This window comes from Acomys minous (assembly GCF_964271855.1).
Source record: "Acomys minous genome assembly, chromosome: 11".
Classification (NCBI taxonomy): Eukaryota; Metazoa; Chordata; class Mammalia; order Rodentia; family Muridae; genus Acomys; species Acomys minous.
In genome coordinates, this window is record NC_140492.1 from 74678755 (window position 1) to 74700107 (window position 21353).

The window sequence follows — 21353 nt, forward strand, 5'->3', positions numbered from 1 at the left end:
CTGATCTCCACCCTCACAGCTAGTCCTCACAGAGGAGGCGTCCAGGTCACGTGTAACTCAAGTCCTACAAAGATCTGTGTTCAAAGTATGGCACCTTCAGCAACAGGAACTTAACTGACAGGAAACCAAAGCCCATGTTGTTTTGACCCATGTACTCTTCCAAGCACGAACTTAAGAGGAAGTTTTCAATGCCCGGCACTGGGTTTTTATTACATGGTATGTAGCTCTTGGGAACATCATTCCCCCATTTTGTAGAACTCAGACATACACACAAATGGTTTGGTGAGGTTGTAAAATAATGTTACCCCAGGTGTTTTCAAACATACTTAGTGTTATTTATCCTTCCTCCCTCCTCTCCCTCTTCCCCACGCACCCAGGACATCTCTCTCCCTTTATAGTATCTGTGGCCCAACATCCCTATGGTCCCCTTTAAATTTCCTGGTTTCTGATTGCTGTTAATTTTTTTTTTCACAATGGTCAGATTTGGGATATATGGCAGTCCTCATCTTTAAGAACTTAGAGTACACTGCTTCAAGCTTTTCTGGCTTTCAGAGTTTCCATTGGGAGGTTAGCTGTTACTCTTTTTTTTTTTTTTTTTTTTTTTTTTTGGTTAGCTGTTATTCTGATGGGTTTTCCATCCTTTGTGACTGTGTGTTTCTTTCTTTCTTGCAGCTTCTCTTTTTTCCTTTGTTCTGTTTATTTAGTGTTTGAACTATGATACATCAGGGCAGTTTCTAACCTGGTATTGTCCAGGTGTGGTTCTGTGTGGTTTTTGTACTTGTATAGATGTGTCTATTATCATTTGAGGAATGTTTCTTCTGTGATCTTATTAAAGATCTGCTCTTATGCCTATGATTTTGGATTATCCTTCCTCATCTATGCCTACAATTCAGATTTGCTTTTCTGATGGTGTCTCATATCTGGTGCATTTTTTCCACGCTTTGTAAAATCTTTCATGTGTTTTGTTTATTTGGTCTATATCCTCTGCTTTATCTGTGAGCCTGACATGCCACTCTCCCCTCGATTCCACCTGTCTCTCTCAGTCTTGAGTTTCTTAATTTGGATCCTACATTTTTATGTCTTATCTTCATTTTAATTTGTGTTCTTCTCAGTGTTTCTGTCCCTATTGAATTTAGTTTTCAAATCTTCAGTTACCGTCATCATTTCCTATATAGTGTGTATTTGTATCTTGGAAATGACTCGGATAGTTATTATTATCCTCTTAGAGTTCAAGGGAGTATCTTTTTAAATTACTTGATAAAATTCCTTCGTAAAATTATGATTCTTTAAAATTATTTGTCCCGGGGCTCATCTAGGTAGTTCTCACTAGAGAACACTTCAGTAGGACTAGTGGATTGGACAGGAGACCTGATGCCTTGGCCATTCGTGTTGTTTTGTTTGTTTGTTTGTTTGTTCTGCAATTTGACCTGGATGTGTGGAGTCCTTTCATTGGTTATGTGTCTGATGTGAGAATCTGCCCTTCTAGTGCATGGCACATACATGGCAAGAACTAGCCCAGGTACAAGGGGTGGATGATCTGTTTAATTGATCCAGGCTAAGATGGTTCCCAAACCATGGGTCCAGTCCTTGTAATAATGGCAGCAGGTAGATGGAAGGATGGAAAAAGAAAGCAGCATCTTCCCAGGTCAAGGTGATTTGCAAGCCAAATGGGTTTCATGGATATGGAATTATCCACGTGGGTATGGCTATGGGTGTGGAAATGCCAGCAGGCGTGGTGAGAGATGGGAAAGGGAGGGAGAAACCTGCCTGTCCTGAGTAGGCCACAGTTAGTGGGGGCAGAAAAGGCAAACAGAGGGGAATGCCCAGCCAGGGCAGCTGGTGAACTAGACATGTGGACGTGCGCTCCTGTCTCATTCCTGTACTGAATTTTTCTAACTTACGATGGTGTTGGCTGTGAGTTTGTCATATTCATTGCACTGAGATATGATCCCTTTGCTATAAAGAAATACATCTCTCCAGGCCTGCCTTCTATAGGACTTTTACCATGAAGACATGTTGAATTTTGTCAAACGCTTTTTCTTCAAAGGTCGAATTCTGCTGTGAATCACGTAGACCTGGACTCAAAGATAATTTTAAGACTATAAGAATAATCATAATCCTTCCTGAGATTAGACATTAGAGGTTTTTAATTGTCATATATTTTTGAATTATAATATTATCTTTGATCTTCTAATATGCCAAACACACAGAATCATCTGGTAGGTATAACTAGACAGTGGCTGTTAATGCCGTGGCTTGCTGTCAAAATGTATGGGTACCAAACTCAGACAAACAGTCTGATTCTATATTAAGAACTAGAGTCTTTTTAATTGTTTCCGAAGAGTAACATTAAAGCATGCTTTCATTCACAAGCTGTAATTGTTAATGTTCCATCACTCATTTTAGCTTTGTTTTCTTTTAGTTCTGAGCAAGATAAAGAAGAATGGATCAAGGTAACTTTTATTTTTATTTTTGGACCTCAGTGCATAAGAAATGTATACATTGAGGCCTGGAGAGATATCTCAGTGGTTACGAGTTCTTCTTACTCTTGCAGAAGCTCAGTTTAGGTCCCAGGACTTACATGATAGCTCAAAAATCACCCCGACCTCAGTTTCAAAGATGAAATGTCCTCTTCTCACCTTTGTGGACACCAATCATACATATGATGTAAAATGCATACATACGCCAGGCAAAGCATGCATAAAATAAATTTATTATATATATACATACACACACACACAGGTTTAGATTTTTAAATATACACTATAAGAACAAGTTCACTTAACTTTAAAGGTGATTTTTATTATATTTATTTCTGTGGTAAGGTATACTTATTAATGTATATCTGATGTTGTAATATACATTTGGTATTTAACTATATTTTAGGCCCTTCAGGACAGTATTGATGCTTTTCATCAAAGGCATGAAACCTTCAGAAATGCAATTGCGAAAGATAATGACATTCCCCTGGAAGTTTCTGTAAGTTTTTAACTTTGAGATCTTCTATCTCTTTGTTTCCAAGGCATCACCTAACCATGTCATTAACAAATCTTTTCCCTTGCAATACCAAAATTGGTTGTATAGAAACAGTCATTCTCTCAGCTGGGTGCAGTGGCGCACACCTGTAAACCCAGCACTCAGGGAGGCAGAGGCAGGTGCATCCCTGTGAGCTTCAGGCCAGCCTGGTCTACAGAGCGAGTCCAGGACAACCAGGGCTACACAGAGAGCTGGATACAATAGTAAATGACTTGTAGTGCTTTGAAATTTTTACTTCCTTTCATAGATCTTGAGTATCAAAACATGGTTTGAACAGCATTGGTAGCATGCTATTTAAAAGGGATAGGGGCTGGAGAGATGGCTCAGAGGTTAAGAGCACTGACTGCTCTTCCAGAGGTCCTGAGTTCGATTCCCAGCAACCACATGGTGGCTCACAACCATCTATGATGTGATCTGGTGCCCTCTTCTGGCCCCCAGACATACATGCAGTACAAAAACGCTGTGTACATAATAAATTAATCTTAAAAGGGATAATATTTTTTTTCTATTGAAAGTCAACCTGTCTTTCCCATTTAGACTGCTGAGCTAGGAAAAAGAGCGCCGAGATGGATCCGGGATAATGAGGTAACAATGTGCATGAAGTGCAAAGAGTCCTTCAACGCCCTGACCAGAAGGCGGCATCACTGCCGCGCATGTGGACATGTGAGTGGGCTTTCTTGGTTCTTAGAGCTGTTAGTAACCACATAGGTGAAATCAAATCAGCAGCCCAGAAACAATAATAATCACTTAGTAAGCCTGTTCTGGAGCTAATTGAGTGCAAAGCACTGTGCTGTCCCGTGAAGAAAAAGAATACGGTAAACTCCTGGCTTGGTGGAGATTACACTGTGAAGAAGAAAGTGAATAGTAATTCAAATTAGTGTGCAACCAGAAAGTTGAATTGGAGAGCATTAGTAATGGAAGATTTGGGACTGGATTTAATTAGACAAAAGAAGACTGATGTGAGGGACCAGCATTTGCTTAGATGCCTCAGGGGCGAAGGTCTTCATCCTAGTTGGGAAATCAAGAGGAGTTTTGCATACCAGGAGTCTGTCCCTACTCTGTGCACTAGGACAGCCATGATCCATGAGTGAAATTGCTAGGAAACCTTGTGGCTGGGCATAAGCTTTTAAAAAGTGACACGGATTGTAGTTAGAGTGATAATAATCAAAGAAGTTGATGTATTTGAAAAGGCAAGAGAGGAAAGCCACCTTCCACATGAAAGTTACAGCTTTCACAGGGTAGGGCAAAGCCCTCTCTTTAACAGACGTGAGAGACGGGCGAACTGGATAAGTGAACTGGGGGGCATTTCACTATTGGGGGCATGTTAGTGGTGGGCAGTGAGGGTGTCTAGGGTCAGCTGAAAGGAAAGGAGAAAGTGAGAGTCAAGAGAGAAGAGAAAAGTGAACCTTGTAGCCACACAGATGAAACTTCCAGTTAGAAATCCAAACAGAAATTGTTAGCTTAGCAACAATGACTCCTTTTTGATAACAGAATTCCGCAACACCGGCTAGAGAAGGCAGAGAGCAAGGTACATGGGGAATAAACGTAATGAAAAAAAGTGAGCTTGAGGCCGGGAAAACACGCAGAAACTCCAGAACAGAAATTGAGGCACAGCGGAGTTGGTGGCGTTTGTCTCTGAGGGTGGGGACTGCGGTCGCAGGGGCCTTTGGTGGCACGGCAGCCTTCTGGCAGCGTATCGAATGCAGCAGGATGCTTGCTGAGGTGGACACGAATCACCTGGCGTTGCAGTAATGATAGGAGACGGGCAAGGACTTGGAGCAAAGGTCAGGTGTGAAGCGCAGGAAGAGATTGGTTTAAGTAGCGGGGAAGATGAGGAGACGCAGGACAAGGAGCGCACGGAGGTCTGGGTACCCGGATGTGTGCGAGGCGCCGTAAGAGATAGGAAAATCAGATGAGCCTCACTGCCCCGCCATCGTGTGCATTCTTCTTACTTGTGGCTACTTCACTTTTATTTGTTCTTTGAATATTTTTAATTTCTAACTTGCTTTTCTTCTAAATTTACCCAATCCTCTTTGATTTTTTTTTTTACTGTTGTTTACTTTGTTCAAACATTTCTTGTGTAATTTTAGAATGTATATTCAGTAATGCCCGTATCTGAAGAACAGTGGTTTCCAATTGTGCTTTTTGGGGTGTGTGTGTGTGTGTGTGTGTGTGTGTGTGTGTGTGTGTGTGTGTGTACTCCTGCAGTTGCATGCCAGTGTTTTGTTGCTACTTCATGACACTTCTTTCACAAGTTCCAGCATAATGAGTAGGTCTCAGATTCCCCTTTCCTGTGTCCTTTAGGGTTCGAGAACTTTCTCTTCCTGTTAAATGTGAGTTTTTGCTATTCATATAACATTACAGTTTCAACTCACCATTTTTCCTTTGATTTATTTATTCATCAAATTGCTCTGTTTCATTTTTTGTATTTTTAATGCAAAGAACTGAACCATTAAAATTATATTTGCTTTGTGTCCATAAATCAAGGTCTACTATGGCAAAAAGCTTCTCAGAGAACTATCTATAAAGCCTATCTTGGGCTGGAGAGATGGCTCAGCCATTAAAGGCTAGGTTTACACCAAATATATAAAGCCTATCATGTAGTCAAAGCAGAGCTTATATTCCACTCCTGACTTTTGTATGCTCTATCAATAGTAACTATGTAAACTTGACTTTTCTCTAAGCGAAGCATTTATCCTAGAGATATTTCTTATCATAATTTAATAGTTACATTACTAACATATAAAATAAATGTTTATATAATTATGTTACATATGTAACATGCAGATGTATGTTACATAATTAGCACATGCTGTGGCTGGCCACCGAACTGAGTTTCATTTGGAAAGAGGAGGAAAAAAAGTGTGAAATGAAGTTACCAGGGTGGGGAATAGTACCTTTAGAGGGGGCCTTGTGAACCAAGTTAAACAGTATACCTTAATAATAAAAATTCTCTTAAGATTGAGTAAACATGTTATGACCTAATATGTTATTTGTATGTTAAGCACAATTTAGATAGCTAACACTTAGCTCGTTCTTCTTTATTCTTAAATTTTCCTGCATCTCTTTTCTTGACACTTAGATTAAACTTAGTAAGGCAGTTTGTAATCAAAATTAAATTAGTGGCAAACACCTATATCTGAATAAACTGTGTAAATTGATCTTTGAGTTTGTTTAAAATGAGTAACTTCATCATTGGTCAACAGATTTTAAAAAATTGTATGTAGATTATCAAATACAATGATACGATTTGAAAATAAAATAGTTAAATTGAGTTACAGATACATGTACATCTAACATTAAGCATCCAAAGTAATTTTGTTGTAATCATGAGAAAACTGTGGTATTTATCAAGGTTGGGTAGAATTTGAACCCAGGCCTTTGAACACTAAGTCTGTGTTCTACCACTGATCCATACCCATAGCCTTAGACCGTGTGTGTGTGTGTGTGTGTGTGTGTGTGTGTGTGTGTGTGTGTGTGATTTCAACCTCGGAATCTACTCCAAATTTTTACTTATAAGTTTATACATGTTTAAATAAACTTTATCTACTATAAGTTTGAGGGAAATGTAATTTCCTGAGTAAGAAAATAATTATGTGAACCTAGAAAATTTCTAGACCACTATAATAAATTGAAAAGCACCATTTACTCACATGCATTTGCATCATTGTCATCTACTCATTGACACTATGTAACTGTTGTATGTAGTGAACAAAGTACTCAAAAGCAGTCTCCTTCAAGGACTGTGAGAGACAGAAGAAGAAAGGAGCATGGTGCTTCTGGGCCATAGTAGACGGAAGAGGAAGGGAGCACGGCGAGGAAGCCGGAGCCAGTGAAGAGAGGCCAGTCACACAGAATGTCATAGACTATAACTAATATTTTATTTTAACCAAAAACAAAGGAAAGACTGAAGTCTTTTTGGTTTAGTTTGGTTTAGACAAGGTCCTACTTTCCAGTCCTTACTGGCCTAGAACTTTCTACTCATGTAGACCAGGCTAGCCCGGCCCTCAGCTCAATAGAGATCCTTCTGCCTCTGCCTCTACTGTGCTGGAACTAAAAGCATGCACCACCAGGCATGGTTTTAGACAGAAGAAAATTTAAGTATAAGAGGAACATGTCAAACTCACATCTTAAGACTGCTACACACTACTTGGAAAATAGATTCTTGTAGAACGTTAGGGCAGAACCTAAGGATGTGTCAAGGACCAGTCAGTCTATGAGTCCAAATGCGAGTGCTAATACTTACACTTAAAAAACAATTGAAGAAATGCCTTTAGGGGCTGGTGAGATGGCTCAGAGGTTAAGAACACTGTCTGTTCTTCCAAAGGCCCCGAGTTCAATTCCCAGCAACCACACGGTGGCTCACAACCATCTATAATGAGATCTGGTGCCCTCTTCTGGGCAGGCAGGCACACATGCAGGCAGAATACTGTACAGATAATAAATAAATAAATATTTTTAAAAAAAGAAATACCTTTAGAAGTTAAAGTCAGCGTGACGCAATATGCTGCATCTATAAAGGTAGGTAAATAGGCATTGGAATTACCTGCACGCTGTTGGATGGCTGTGCTATTCCCTGTGAGAAGTGGGACTCTGAGCGGAAATAGGGTGGCATGCTACACCCAGAGCCAGGGGTTAGAGGTCAACATGGTACTCAGATTCTGTCACAGACATTACCAAAATACGTTGATATGTTCAATATCATTTGAAATGTTCTTAGGCTAATAAAAAGTAAAAGTTTTACGTTTAACTTTCTTTTGTACATATGAATGTGTCCTAAACCTAACTGTCTTACCTATAATTATTCATTTTGAATATCCCTTTTAAAATTGAATCAAGGTGGTTTGTTGGAAATGTTCTGACTACAAAGCTCAACTTGAGTATGACGGTGGAAGATGGAACAAAGTTTGCAAAGACTGTTACCAAATAATAAGTGGATTCACAGACAGTGAAGAAAAGAAAAGAAAAGGGATTTTAGAGGTAAAATTAAATTCTTTGTATTTTTAGATAAAGGACTCTCTTAGCCATAAGGAATGTAAATAACGCACCTTCTTTGCCTTTGCATTAGCATTCGGGCTAACAGTGAATGAGAGTTGTGTTTTTTACTTCAGTTTATTGACCTTGAGCTCCGGCCTGATTGTATAGAGAGGTGGGATGCATAAATTGTTGTGTTTTCTTTATAGGAAAGCTTTCAGTATCATCATATTAATGTTGAAAGCCCCTCCATATGAATTTTCAAATTTAGATAAAGCACTGTTTTATTTCCTAAAACACAACTTCAGCTTACTGTGGTTGTGTGATAGCTGGGCCCAGCACTTTCATGACTGCATCACTGTCAAAGCCAATCTCAAGTCAGTTTGACTTGTATTTTAGAGTTAATTTAGATTCCGGCAAGGAACTCTAAAGTAGCTTGTATCTGAAATGGATTTACTTCAAAAGATGTGTTGACAAAATAAGGGCAATGTGTACAATAACACCTTGTGGTAGGATGGTCAAGATCAGCTAGAGATAGGATCAACACTTTCTGCATCCAAAGCCATAAACAGACTTAGTTTAACAAGCAAATGTACAAAACTCATTTGTTAGCTGGGAAAGGATCTTAAACTTCAATGCCCATTTGACATTAAATTATAAGCCCACAGCTAAAATTGTAATTAGGATTTCTCCTAGGATATAGATACTCCTTGCACTACAGCCCAAGAGGAAGCTTTCCTAGGCAGGAGGAGTGGGTTGTTATTCCTCACTGGGACCCAGGACAGCAATCTCAAGGATGCAATAAAAGTGACTGACTAGTGTGGTGAACACAGTGAGGCTGGTCCCGTGGTTCTGATGAGAAGGTTCAGGCCACACTGATAAAACAAAAAAACTTTACCTATTTAGAAAGTCATATGCTGGGGGAGAAATCATTAATTGGATCAATTCATATGATCAAATAAAAAATGTAGCATCTGTAAGTAGAAAATAAGCATGCCTATCCATATGAAGAGCATGGTGAGCCCTTTATCCTACACCAACGGGTATATTGTGCACTTGACAACAGTAGTCAAGCTTTCTGTAAACAGAATGTGGAAACATTTTACAGGCCAAAACAAGGATTTTACAGAGGTATTTTAAGAGAGAAAAGAAATTTATATTGATAAAATTTAAAGTATTTAACTCAATGTATTTTAAATTCTTTTTCCACTTTATGCTTTTATAGTGTTTATGTGTATATCTGCATGTTCTTGCGTGTGTGTGAGCACACATGTTTTGAGGTGTGCGCACACACACCTGTGTTCGTGGATGGTTAGGCCACCTTCAGTTGCTCTTCTACCTTGCTCATTGTCGCAGGGCTTCTCAAACAAACCGAGAGCTCACAGCTGTGGTATGGCTAGTCTTGGTAGCCAGCCTGCTCCTAGGTGTCCTCTGTCTCTGCCTTCCAAAGCTGGAATGACAGGCAGGTCACCATGCCCACGGTGCAGCTATGTGGGTTTGTGAGACGGGAGCTCCTGTCCTCACATAGGCTGGGCAAGCACTCAACTCCTAAGTACCGCCCACACCCACACCCACACCCCACCCACACTGCCACCCCGCCCTCCATCCCCACCCCGACCCCCACGCTCACCCCTACCCCGCCCTCCATCCCCAAGCCTGTAAGCTTCCTTTTGTCCTTTCAAACTGCTATACCGCTGTTTACGTTTTTTAAGGAAAAAAGGAGAAACTTTTCAGAACATAACATTATTTAGTATATGATTTTATAATGTTGTGTAGTCATTTTTGTAACTACACTTTTTTTTAGGAAGGGTAGTATTTTACTTAGTGTTGGTCACAAGCATTCGCCTGCTAAAACTGCTTATGGGACATGTAAAAACCAGTGATGCCCTGGAGCTGACGTGCAGATCGCCATTTGGTTGATGCTTCTTAGACTGCCTAGGACCACACCTTGGTCATATCGCAAACCATCACCTCGTCATCATGCCCCTGGGCTCTCGCAGTTAGGGTTCTCAACCTTCCTAAGGCTGCCACCCCTTACAACACTTCCTCACGTCGTGACGATCCCAACCATACAGTTATTTTCATTGCTACTTCATAACGATAATTTTGCTACTTTTATAAATCATAATATAAATATCTGTATTTTCCTATGGTCTTAGGTGACCCCTGTGAAGGGGTCATTTGAGCCACAAAGGGGTTGAGAACAGCTGCTCTAGAGGGACAGAGGCAGCTGACAGAACCTGAGAGCTAGTCAGTTCTTTACTTCAGCAGTCTCGCCGAGGGCCTGGATGATTCTTGGAAAGTTGCTGATCTTCAGCCCAGGTTGGAAGCCAAGAAGCTAGATTGCAGAGTCCGCAAAAGACAGCAGCAGCAGCAGCAGCAGCAGCATCAACAACAACAACAAAGGGAGAGATGCCCTCACCAGCAAGAAGCAGCAATCCTTTCTCTCAGTGGCTACTGCTCTGAGAAGGGTCTTTTCAGTTTAGTTGCCCCTGGAAACACCCTGGCAGACCTGCACAGAGTCACGTATCTTAGTTAATGCCAGATCCATTCGTGTTGACAGTCAAGATTAACCATCTCAAAAAACCACGGAAAAAGTCAATTGCTTAGAAGTTTTCCATTGTTGTATTTTGTTGCTGTTGTTTTGGAATAGGATCTCACAAAGCATAAGCTTGCCATGATGTTAGCAGGGGTGACCTTGAACCTCTGGCCTTTACTTCTACCTCCCAGGCATGGCGTCCAGGCACGCAGCTACATGCCTAGTTTTCCAGCTGCAGTTTGAGGAGTTTGAGAAGAAAATGTCACCTTCCCCCAGTGGCTTACAGTTTTATTGCTAGATCTATAGTATATGAACGTCTACATGTAAAAAATATCTTTAATATTATAAATATAAATCAGTAGGATTTGTTTGCTTTTTTCATGTAAGTACCAATGTTGCTGCCCGGATTTGGAGTCCTACCCTTTGGAGTAGTAAGCCTTGCTTGCTACTATTCTGAGCACATATTAGTTGTCACAAAGTAAGACCTTTACCTCCCTTACATCTTGTATCCTGTGGACAAAACTGAGTAGCACTGCCCTATGGTTTTTACATAGGAATAGAAGCAAAATGGCTTACTTCTAATAAAATATTTTAGCTAAATGTTTCTTCCCTTTTTAATATATCAGTAAGCGAAGCAGAAAGCTAAGGCACTCTTCAAAAGTTTGCTCTAATGAGATGCTTCTACCTTGGGAGCTAAGGGTCACGCTGGAGCCGTGGGCCCAGTGCTGACGCAGGCTGGCTGAGCTCAGGCTCTGGCATGTCAAATTCTAAGTATGGATTCTTAGGCGGAGCCTGGTTCAAAACCCTGAGCTTTAGAAACGATGAAATCTCTTGGCTTCTCCGCATTAGTGTGAACACTACACATCTCAGTCAACAGTCAGTAACTGGTGCCTGTTTAAGTACAAAGTCTAGTATCGTAGAGTTAAAGATGACCTTGATATTTTGTCGTCATACAATAGAGAAAAACTAGTAAATATAAATACATCATTTGGGAGGGCAACCCAAGGAGACATGTTATATAAACACAGCATATTTTATAAATATTTCCCTTAAGGTATGTTTCATCTCTATCTGATTTACTATGTTTATTTTTTTTTCTAGATTGAATCAGCAGAAGTATCTGGAAATAGTGAGGTGTGCAGTTTTCTCCAGTACATGGAGAAGTCAAAACCTTGGCAGAAAATATGGTGTGTGATCCCCAAGCAAGACCCGCTAGTACTGTACATGTACGGCGCTCCTCAGGTAACTAAGGCGGATGTGGGCGGGTGGCATGGCTGGGACAGAGAGAGGCATGTGGGCACTGATCCTCAGGAGAACAAAAGAGGTCAGGCAGGGTCGCTGTGTCACATCCAATTTTAAAAAATAATTAAAAGTAAAATTGATTCTGTTGATTTAAACTGTTCTTCTTACCGCTGCATATGATTTATTTGCTAAATCATTAGTCCCCTGTCAGCTCACATTTTTATCTGGAAGCTGTAAGAAAAGGTAAAGTTGAGTAAGGATCACGGGAGTAAGAAGGAAATGAGTCAAACGGCGATGAAGAGAGGGAGCAGCAAACAGTTTGTAAAGAAGGAACATTGGGACATTTTTGTGGTTGATTTTACTTGTTAATAGTAACAGAGACCTAAGGACAAAGTAGTTGAAAGGAAGAGAGTTTATGGGAATCTTGAGTTAATATTAGTCAGGAGCACGTTTTTGTGAACCATGTGTACAGCTAAGCTGGGATCAACTCCAATGCCAGTGCAGCTTCCGGTACAGCGAGAACCTGACATACAGATTGTTTTGCTTGGAAATAACACCTAAATCAAACCATACATTCATTTCCTTTAGAAATATAAAGAATTAAGTTTATAGCCTCATCTTACATCAAGAACTAGTGGGGAAAAAATTAGAAAAGCCCTGAAAATGCTGTTTTCCCTGTCCATAATTAAGTTGAGCGAATCATTAAAGAAAACATCATTATTAATCCTTAGTGATATTTGCTGGCTTAAACACTAAGATGGCTGTAATTCAACCTCCACCTAAGTGGAGAGCTGCACGGACTTTGAATGAGCTCCCCCACAGCAGCAGGCTTTTGCACCCGTGGTTCCTAGCTCATCTGAGTGTCAGCTCTACTTTATTTAGCCAATATTATCATTGGGCCCCATACACAGACACTAAAATCACCCTTTGTCCAAAGAGAGTTCATGAGTGAGGATCTGTGCGACGCAAAGACCACATGTAACCATGTAATGTCTTACACTCACATATACAATGTCCTTTGCATAGGACGTCAGAGCCCAGGCGACCATACCACTCCTGGGCTACGTCGTGGATGACATGCCGAAGAGTGCAGATCAGCCGCACAGTTTCAGACTGACCCAGTCCAAGTCTGTGCACAGCTTTGCTGCGGACAGTGAAGAACTGAAGCAGAAATGGCTGAAAATCATCCTTCTAGCTGTCACAGGAGAGACACCAGATGGCCCGAGTGAGCATCCAGACACCTTGAGCAATCTCCCTGGACCCAAGAACAGGTCCGAATGCTGAACAGCAGCTGCCAGGGTGGAGCCTCCAGTAAGACACAAAGCCCAAGGTGGCCCAGCCCTCTCCCTCGTCTCTTAGCACTTTACATTGAGAAATGTGGTCTCATAAACACATCTTTTGGGAACTTTTTCATATGTTTGTATACTCTCAGTAAAATCAGTGTGCAGGCCATTCTTCTGTGGAGGTTCTGACATATGTAGAAAATGGAACGTTTTTGATAAGCTATTCCTTAACTCAAGGCTCAAGCGGGAAGATGCCAATCGATTGTATCACTACCTGGTTATAACGGGCCTTTCATTGAAGAATCCTTCCGTGTCTTGTTCGCATGTAGGACTTGTGATAGTATGGAAGATATACCTCCACGTAACCAAAATAGATCTGTGGCTAAAAAGTACAGGGACAGTTTAAAGTGTCGGGTGAACTTGTCTAGTTTGTAAGTCTCAAGCTACATCAATGGTTTCTGTTCTTAATACAACACAAAACAATACAAGTTGCTGGTGTTCATACTTTTTGACTTAAGGTAGTACTTGGTTTTGTAGAATTACCCGACTAATAAAATATCTAAATATAAATCAATTTACCTGTATATAGTTTTGAAAATGAGTTTGAACATGTGAGCTTTTCTCCTCAGCGTTGGTTTCATTTTCACTCTGGTTCTTTTTTAAATATACAACCTATTTTATCTCTTAATTCAGCAATGTTCTAAACTTAAGAAAAAAATTGGTAATTTATGTTGAATTGATTGGAATCCAAGTATATTGATATTTTTATAGTAAAAAGCAGTGATTTATGTGGTGTAGGATATGGTTTGAATTCCAACAGTGTTTTTAGAGTGCTATTTTTTGTTCTGTACCTATTTAAAACAGTGCCTTTGTTAGAAGGTGCTATTAATATTTATTTAGATAAAAGATGAGAGTTTAGTTAATGTTAACTAAACACTTATTTTTAACTACTCTGATTATTCTCAACTTAAGTGCACTTTGGTCACTGGGATTAAAAATTATATGGATTATTTTACATTTTACAATAACGTAACTGTCTTAGTGATTTAATGTCAGCATATACAAAACTGTTCCTAAAACTTGAACTATATAAGAGATCTGACCTTATACAGACCCAAGATATGTGGAAAACATTTAATGTTTAATGTTCTCCTTTCCATAAGGCTACTATGAAGGACTCCATACAGTGACCACTAAAGATATCTGTGTGAGCTTTCCTTTTGTCAATTACAAAACGGAGCTCACGCATGTGCCAGCTCTTTGGGAGAAGAGAGTCACTAGCTAAATAGTAAAGGAAATGTATGCTTTTAGTCGTTCACTGAAAAGAGAGTTGAAATCAATATTTCAGAATCAATAATGGTATGTCTCCAGGAGATGTGAGTCATCAAAGAAAGTGCAGAAGTACACTCTCCTGATTCCACGTGGACTCTGAGAGGAGCTATGGCTGTCTATTACAAAGTCTCCCCTCACTAGTTTCTGTTTGTAGCTAAAACCTTATGTTGTGTTGACTATTTAATTTCATTCTTCTCTCGTATTAGAGGTTTTGGTTTTTTTTGTTTTTGTTTTTGTTTTTTCTTCTTCTTCTTACTTTTTCATTCTCCAAACATCACCACTTTCCCCGCACTGCTTACTAGGGGTCCGGGGCACACAGTACTCAAGGGCTGCACCTGAGATGTAGAGTACGCATGCTCAGAGTCTCCGTGTTAGACGGTCCGTGGTGCTCAGACCTCTGCGTGCTTAGACAGTCCACGGTGCTGCGACCACCGTGTGCTTAGACAGTCCACGGTGCTGCGACCACCGTGTGCTTAGACAGTCCACGGTGCTGAGACTCATCTGTCTAGAGCCACTCACAGGGGAAACAAAACAGCTAACTTCTTATTCCCTGCTCAATAAGGGCCGAGTAGAAAGAGATTGTGCGTTGTTTCTTTTTTCTAGTCATCAACGTTGATGCTGTGTTTGGTGGGAGAAGAAGAGACAGGTGTGCAGGGTACCTGCTGACAAAATGAAGCGGCAACTATACATCTTATTTCACTTTTCATATTTCAAGGAAAGAGAAACAGTTAAAATGTAGAGTGACTATCAGATAGAGATGACTTTTGTAAATATAAATAGAATAGTAAGTGGGATAACTCACTTAGAAGATTTATGTCAGATTATTAAAAAATAAACTCTTCGATCAGCAAGAAGACTGCGTGTTTGCCTACCAGCAAATTCCCGAATAGAGGTAATGTGCATAGATGTTCAGTGTTGTTTAATTTAGATTACTGAAAGGATACTCACAGAAAGGATGTTAGCATGTTCTTACTGTTCATTAAATAAGGAATGTTAGTGCCAGAGATGATCTGTGGTCACTCCAGTCACCACCTTTACCTCTCTCCCACACTCTTAGCTAAGCACAAATACTGCGCAGGTTTCCCCCTCCTTCTCTCAAAGGAATCATCAATACTTTTAGTAGGAGGGGAAAGTAATATAATCATATTAGTTGCTTATTAAAAACTCAGCCCTGGGGCTAAGGAGACTTCTATGCAAAGGTGAGAAACAGTTCTGTCAGAGAAACAGTTCTGTCAGATCTCCAGAGCCCACAGAAAGGCCTGGCAAGCCTGGCCCAGCACAACACAGCCAGGGACAGGATATCGTGGTCCAGGTGCACTAGCCAGACAAGTCAAAGCAACAAGTAACCTTGCCTCAACACGCGAGGCAGAGAGGCACCAAGGAAGTCACCTGACCCCGGCCTCAGATCTCTACACATATGCACAAATCCCTAAATATATGTGAACACACATGCATGGACACAGTGCACGTACATACATATTCAAATTTTAATTTAAATAGACTCTAATTCAAGATGTTATTAGAATAGTTAACCTCTTGAGATAACTGAGGTTTCACGACAAATTGAGCCTGAAAATATCAGTAGTTGCTTTACCATTCAAATAAATGTTCTATATGGTTCTTAGTTTGTTGTTTCCTCTAATTTCATGCTTTTAAAAGTCATCTTTAAGAAAAGTGTCCTTCCTTCAAACTTAAGAAAATATTTATTTGATGGAACTATTATTCATCCAAAGCATTCCCAACTTTCAACTTCGTTGTTGCTTTTGTTGAACGTCTACTGTTTGGTAAAGTGTGAGGTGTGGTGCATACATTTATCCTGAGTTTTAAATGGAGTTCGATATTGAAAAATGCCACTAGCCACTTTTGTACTAATGCTAAGCAATAAAGCTCTCCAGGTATGAGTTTATGCCAAAAGTTTAATATGAAGGCCACAGCATATAGAGACCAACTTCTAGAAGTGATATAATAATTCAGATGGCTGAGTACAGGACAGAAATGGAAGGCACCATTCCATGGCTTAGATACTATCAACTGTATTTAATTTTTATATATAAATAAAGCAGTTAATTTCCCCCTGCTCTGTTTTACCAGCTATATTGTTTTCTTCTGTTAACTGGATTCAACATAAAGGCTGCCATATTATCTTCACTGAATCACCCACACCATTTAAAAAAAAAAACATAGAAATTAACCTTGTAAATGTGGAATGTTCTAAACAAGAATATTTGTTGCCACCACAACTGTTTAAAGAAAACTATAAATTCCATGGTACTTCAGGGTTATCAAAGAACCATTGATGCCTTCTAAAAACTGTTTCTCAAAAATACTTGTGGAGCTCATAACTGTGTCTTTCTTCCTCGTCGTCAACATAGAAGGGTTTCTGCCCCCCCCTTTCAATTGTCTTCAGATATCATTCCTTCCTCTCTAAAGCTGTAAGTTGATCAGAGCATATTGTCTGCAATGCACTGTTAGTCATCATCTGTCCGTAGCGTGCTGTCGTAGCAAATGAACATGCGTAAGAGCAAGCCAGTGTCTAGGAAGGACAGGTATTATTTAGGCAGTTATCTCTGCTGTTGTGCAGAATAGAAGGTGACTTAACTTTCCTACATCACATGATGTTCATGTTAATAGATACAAAATAAGCACATGGTATTTATAGTCCAAAATCTGAAAGATGGGAATATCTTAGTGTTTTCATTTTTTAAATGTTGTATTCTTCAAGAGTATACGAATATAAGAACCATGGCTGCAGAGTTCCTCCTGTGAGGATTATGTTGGCGTTGGTAGTGTTCCTTCTTCATTCTTAGTTTCATTAAAATCAAATTGTTTTTATTTTCATATAACTATATAGATTTTTTAAAAAGTATTAGACCACTATATCTATATAAAATCCCTTTCTGTGACTTTATATGTTTATGTGTAAGTGTAAAAATTATTAATCTTCAATTCTCACCAAAGGAACAAAATGTTATGTAAATTTTAATTTAAGTATTTTAACAAAAATTTTTCATATGTATTTTAATGTTATAATTCACCTTTGCCCAAGCCCCCTCAATCTTGCTAAGCTACAGGAAGAGCCAATGTTGCTTTTGTTAGAGGTGTATAGCTAGAGAACACTGAGCTTACCAACTGGAACAAGCAGTGACTGGGGCTGGGTGGATGGCCTGACCACTGGTCTCCAGGGCACTGACCGTCCCAGGACATAAAGTGAGGATATCGGTGTACTTGTCTGTTGATGAATCTTTGTGCCCAGGCTTTGACCTTGGCCTCTAAATTATAGATGACACTATCTTATTATTACTTTATTTTTCTTTTAAGATTTAAATTTTTTTTTCATTCTAGAAGTCGTCTTCTGCTATTTTGTTTTGCTCTTTTGTTTTTCCCTCTAAGGCCAACTTTTCAAGCTAAGGGCCTGGCCAAATGCCATGTCTTTTATGTATTTCGGGACAAAAATAACACATGGCTTCTACAAGATAGTTAATTTGTTGGGAGGTGGAGTCACTGAAAGTTAAAAGAAGGTAATCCTTTGTCCTAAAATTCATTGTGGTCAATTTGATAAAAAAAAAAATGTAATCAAATTTTAGTGTGTTTTAATAAGTGAATACTAAATACGTCCAGTAAAGACAGGTTTGAGAACTAAAGGGCCATAAAGCCCATTATGATGCTAGAATTGCTTTGTGTTTCGTGGTATATGAGGACTCAAATATATAATAGGTGTCATTAGCATATGATCATTCATATATAAAACCAGACTGGTACTTCATATTTTAAGAGATTATTAAAAGTGTTATTTTTTAAAAAATGTATTATCTTGATTTTTCTTTTGACTTGTTGATTGAGTTTGAAAGGGCATATCAGAATTTTATAGTTGACTGTAATGTGAAAAGAAAAGAAACATCCCTATTTTCCAGTGGTATGAATGTACAATACTTGGACATAGTGTATATATAGTGTAACATCTGTATATTTGATCATAAAGGCAGATAATTGAAAACATTGTAAATTATGCCCTTTAATTCTTGTTAAATATGAAGCATTTGTACCTTGTAAATAAAGACATTCTTAAATTGGTTCCGCAGCCTTGCTGTTATTTCTACTATAATTATGTGTATTTTGTATGTATGGTTTTTATTTTCTGGTCAGAAAAGGATTATTCCAACAGGATCCTTTTACTTCTAGTTTCTAATCATTTAAAAAAAAAAAAACTAAGAAACTTTCCACTGTTATGTCCATTTTTTTCAGAGATCATATTTCATACAAGTTTATCAGCTTTTTTAGGCCATAAAGAACTAAATCTCAGTTTATCAAATCATACATAAAAGCAATTGGCTTTGGTTAAAGAATTTCTTATAATAAATATAGTTCTTGGGTTCATATTTTTTTCTAGGTAAAGACGTGCAGAGAGCACCGTGTGTGGTCATTTTGTGCAGGGCATTGTGTTATGAAGGCGGCTGGGACTTAGAGGGCCACAGTAGATGAGTTTTGCCGTCCTAGATGGGCCTGCTGCTCCTCAGAAGCATCACAGCCGTGAGCCTACAGTAGAAAGAGTTTTGCCAAAGCCGTATGAGTGGAACCCTGGTCTGTCACTGACTGTTGTGACTTCAGACACAAACTCTTTATTTTTTTAAGATTGATTGATTGATTGATTGATTGATTGATTATGTATACGGTGCTCTGTCTGCTCATACTCCTGCAGGCCAGAAGAGGGCATCAGATCACATTGGAGATGGTTGTGAGCCACCATGTGGTAGCTGAGAATTGAACTCAAGACCTTTGGAAGAACAGACAGTGTTCTTAGCTGCTGAGCCATCTCTCCAGCCCCCACAAACTCTTTCTTGAAGAACAGTGTGACGTAGACGAGACAACATGTCTTACCTGGCCCGCATGAGGCATCGGCTTCTCGTTGCTAACATTAGAGGTCATTTAGCTAATGCAGAAGTTTGCAGGCCTCGGCACTACGACGTGACCACCTGGACGTCATCTAAACAGACCGTCTTCACTCCACCCTCAAGTTCGTAAACCCTTGGATTAGGCTCTGGGTAGTAGTAGTAGCTCAGAGATGCCTCATGTGGGAAAGTACTTGGAGACACAGGCGTAGTGGGGAACTTTCTGAGCAGCGCTCTACTAGCCTAGAAAATAGTAGCAAGAAGTGACGAGGGGACTCCTGCTGTGTGCAACCTTCTACATAAACAGAGAACGACCTGAGAGGGAGCAAAATCTTTGCCAAATATTCACCTGACGGAATGTATAAAGAAGTCAAAAATGTCCTCCACGACTTCCCTTGTTTACAGGCCACGGCCCCCTTTTCTGCCGTCCCTCATTCGCTGCACAGTGACTAATTCTGATTCTTTATAGTCATCACTGATGAAGGGCAAAACAGACACCAATTTCTGGATATAAAGAGAAATATTTGAGGGATTAAGGGTTTAATAGCATTCAATAGAATAATCATAGTAGGGTCTCCTCCAGGGCCGATTACCTACCCACCACATGTTCTTGGCCCCGTTAACAGTGCCAGGTATGAGTCTCATCTTATGGCACAGGCCTTGGAAACAATCTAGTGGAAGACAGCTTGCTGGACAGGAACAGGCCCAGCACACATGAGCTCACAGCAGCACCTTTGACTCCATATACAAGACCTGCACAAGATAAAGCCAGATGCAACCCCAGCATGGTTGAGATGAAGGTCATGAAGTCTCACCCGTCGCTGATATGCTCCGTGGCTGCTGTTGGAGGGAGCATGCTACTTTTCTTCAGGGTTGCAACCTCCGGTAGGCTACCCATGTTCTGATGGGTGGCGCTACATCTATGACACACTAACAGCACTAAGCCCATTCAGTGGGTTTAAGACAACAACATACAATTGTGGAGGGAAAGTGACGGTGAGGCAATAAGGAAGGGGGAGGATTTATTCAGACCACTACATCCATAAATGAAATTCTCAGTAAGAGCTCAGGTATCTTTTGCCTTCCCCTTATAGCCTTTCATTACCACTTTTGACTATTTCCCATCCTTTTTTTTTTCTTTCAAAGATTTATTTATTTATTATGTATACAGTGTTCTCCCTGCATGTACACCTGCAAGCCAGAAGAGGGCATCAGGTCTCATTATAGATGGTTGTGAGCCACCATTTGGTTGCTGGGAATTGAACTCAGGAACTCTAGAAGAGCAGGCCATCTCTCCAGCCCCATTCCCATCCTTTCTTAATTAAGAAAAAAAAAAAAGATTTAACAAGCTTCAGAAAAGCTCCTATCTTGATGACATTCTCATTTAGGTCCAATCCAAAGGGAACTGAGTTGTCAACACGCCAATGTTTTTATCATGAGATTGGCAAGCTAGACATGAAATCTGTAATGTGCATGTAGCCAACTAAGTGGAAGCAAAGTCAAGAAAGTAGCTTTTCCAAAATCTGTAGGTTGGGTAAGCAGGACAGTACCATATGCCCCAGCAGTGTGAAGTCCCAGCGCCCAGATTGATTGTCTGGAAATAGGAAAGGCAAGGACTTAGACCTCAAGGAGGAGCCTGGATACGCTGCTTGGAGTTGACATAAGTTTGGCTCCACTAGCTTTTAAAGTGTGTGCTTGAGATCTCAGACACGGATAGAAGTGAATGTTTTAAAATATCACCACATAGCTAGGCCTAGTGGTCAGTGGTAAAGGGGCTGGCAACCTACTGTTCGTAAGCATCTGGTTTCATCCCCCCTGCACAGCAAAATACAAAAATAGTAAATAATTAGTGTAATGGGGAAATGGGCAAAGGATCTATATAGGCAATTAATAGAAAAACAAGCATTTAAATATATTCAAAACATACAAATTATTAACTACAAAGACAATATTGTTACTTTTTAAAAATTGCTTTTCTTAATTTTTATTGGAAATTGGTTGGTTTGTTTGTTTTTTGTTTTTTTGTTTTTTTCTTTTGGGAGCTGGAGAGATGGCTCAGCG

At 39.8% G+C, this 21353-nt stretch overlaps 1 protein-coding gene and 1 long non-coding RNA gene across 7 annotated transcripts in view; one reads left to right on the forward strand and one right to left on the reverse strand.

Moving 5' to 3' along the window:
- Positions 1-18478, forward strand: part of FGD4 (FYVE, RhoGEF and PH domain containing 4) — a 157157-nt gene extending 138679 nt beyond the window's left edge. For all 6 annotated transcript variants that reach the window (XM_084800971.1, XM_084800967.1, XM_084800968.1 and 3 more), the window contains exons 12-17: positions 2423-2453; positions 2887-2979; positions 3574-3699; positions 7876-8016; positions 11651-11791; positions 12818-18478. In XM_084800971.1, coding sequence (XP_084657097.1) covers positions 2423-2453; positions 2887-2979; positions 3574-3699; positions 7876-8016; positions 11651-11791; positions 12818-13075 — 790 coding nt within the window. In that variant the 3' untranslated portion in view covers positions 13076-18478. The remainder of the gene's footprint in view (positions 1-2422; positions 2454-2886; positions 2980-3573; positions 3700-7875; positions 8017-11650; positions 11792-12817) is intronic.
- LOC311608466 lies at positions 11807-20039 on the reverse strand. Its single transcript, XR_014782976.1, has 4 exons — positions 19890-20039; positions 19642-19796; positions 19282-19535; positions 11807-12022 (listed from the first exon to the last, which is right to left on the reverse strand). It is a non-coding gene; the product is annotated as an uncharacterized lncRNA (long non-coding RNA).
- Positions 20040-21353: the final 1314 nt, after the last annotated feature.